The following is a 1,726-nucleotide window of genomic DNA, read 5'->3' on the forward strand; positions in this document are numbered from 1 at the left end:
TTCCCTATTATATATAAAAACTTCTCTCTAGTGAGAGTTTCTTCATAACAAAAATTTTTTTGTGTGCCTTAAAAGTTCAGTGCTATAATAATTATTCAGAAGTTCCACCTTGTATAGTGCATGACTGCATGTAATAATTAGGTGCATACCAGGAATAAATGTAGCACCACAAGTCAAAGATGTCTCCATTGCTGACTCTGAGCTACTTCGAGACGATCTAAGCTAAAATATAAATATTACAGAACATTTTTCAACCTTACGAAAAAGTGGTATCAGATCTAGAATGATAAGATGTCCAACCCGCAGCAACTTTGGCACAATCATCAATAAAAGAGCAGTAGTACTGAACAATTCCAGAATGTTTGAAGTCAGAAAGTGCAAGTACTTCCCTCAAATCTTTCTGATTTCTATATCAGTACATAATACTCGATATTACTGCCACGGAATCAGATATTTCTTACATTTTATTGGCGGGTATTATTTTCATAGCATACTCTTTTTTATCTAAGTTATGCTTGACATGATAAACCTCTCCAAACGCACCTTTACCAAGAAGCTTTATTTCCTCGAAATCTCTTGTAAAGCGACTATTAATTTAATTAAAAAAAAACACAAATCAGCCCCCAACCATATGAGTCCATAGATACTGGAAACGGTCCGTTTCCAGTATCTATGCCCCAACTGATCATCGCCGAGACGGCGGCACCTCTACCAGACCATAGTACCTATGGCCCAACTATAGATCAGTTAGCATCATCTAGGCTGCATACCCGCGCCGCAACAAATTGATTGACGAGAATTTTGTTACCTTGATTCTGAATGAGCTGAATATGAACTACTAGCGGAACTAGAAATAGAAGAAGCTAGCATTTTCCTGTACTAATTAAGCCACTATAACTGCCGGAAACTAGACCAATGATTCAAACGGTATTGGCGAAGTGGGTCTCGAGTAGGCTTTTATCTATGCTTTTACTAGCAGGTAGCAGACAATCAATCCGGTTGATGCGGCTGCGCGCGCGCTGGCCGGGGCTGCGCTGGCCGACTGCGCCCTAACCCCCTTGCGGGTACTGCGCTTTTCACTCCACTTGGATCACATTTGCGTGCTCCGTAAACTGCATAATACATGCACATAGTATGGAGGGGAGGAGTTTACGGAACACGCAATGATCCAAGTAGTATGATCCCGGCGGGGGTACTACTAATCTACTATGCATATGCATGAGAAATTGCCCCCCCCCCAGTCTGCATGCCAGCCAAGATGTTTTCTGCCTTCTTTATCATCATAGCTGCAGGTAGCATTCCTCTCTGCTCATCTTCATCTTGCTACAACTCCAGGAGACAACCAATTCCCTGTAGCCCGCCAAAGATAAGTGACATTTTGAAGGGGATTAGACCAGTAGCCTCTGCTACATGCGGGGAGAGAGCAGTAGAGAGGACATGTCAGAGAGTAGGTTTTCATTGCAGTGCCTGTGGAGATGGTGACGCCTCTCTTCATCCGCCAGAACACATCACAGATTCTGATCCACTTACTTTCTGGCTTTCTCCTCCTTACTCTTCTCTCAGTGATGGTTCTGGTAACATGAATGCCAATATCTCTTTTAATTTGAACAAAACTTTCATAATTGACGAAATAAAAATATCATTTCGTAGCCCAAGACCACATTCATTCTCTTTACATGCTTCATCTGATTTTGGTGACACCTACTTCCCTCTTCGTTACTACTCA

The 1,726-nt window shown here is 41.9% G+C and overlaps 1 protein-coding gene across 2 annotated transcripts; it reads right to left on the reverse strand.

The window, feature by feature from the left end:
* Nucleotides 1–7: 7 nt before the first annotated feature.
* Nucleotides 8–958, reverse strand: LOC109587878 (interferon-induced, double-stranded RNA-activated protein kinase-like). Of its 2 annotated transcripts, none has more exons than XM_020004099.1 (4): nucleotides 809–958; nucleotides 462–587; nucleotides 261–407; nucleotides 8–202 (listed from the first exon to the last, which is right to left on the reverse strand). In XM_020004099.1, the coding sequence occupies exons 1-4, from the start codon at nucleotides 868–870 to the stop codon at nucleotides 43–45; spliced, it is 495 nt and encodes a 164-aa protein (XP_019859658.1). In that variant the 5' UTR covers nucleotides 871–958; the 3' UTR covers nucleotides 8–42. The 2 variants fall into 2 exon arrangements, with proteins under 2 accessions (XP_019859658.1, XP_019859657.1); XM_020004098.1 differs by having other exon boundaries at nucleotides 8–217; nucleotides 809–957.
* Between the last annotated feature and the right edge of the window lie 768 nt (nucleotides 959–1,726).

The sequence above is a fragment of the Amphimedon queenslandica genome, unplaced genomic scaffold, assembly GCF_000090795.2.
Source record: "Amphimedon queenslandica unplaced genomic scaffold, v1.1 AMPQUscaffold_12407, whole genome shotgun sequence".
NCBI classification, from domain to species: domain Eukaryota; kingdom Metazoa; phylum Porifera; class Demospongiae; order Haplosclerida; family Niphatidae; genus Amphimedon; species Amphimedon queenslandica.

Excerpts from the sequence above, each read along its gene's own strand:
- LOC109587878 (XM_020004098.1), bottom strand. The coding sequence starts at position 870 with ATGCTAGCTTCTTCTATTTCTAGTTCCGCTAGTAGTTCATATTCAGCT. Across the intron at positions 408-461 it reads ATAATACCCGCCAATAAAAT|AAATCAGAAAGATTTGAGGG; the intron begins GTAAGAAATATC and ends GTACTGATATAG. Across the intron at positions 218-260 it reads AGATCTGATACCACTTTTTC|ATCGTCTCGAAGTAGCTCAG; the intron begins GTAAGGTTGAAA and ends ATTTTAGCTTAG.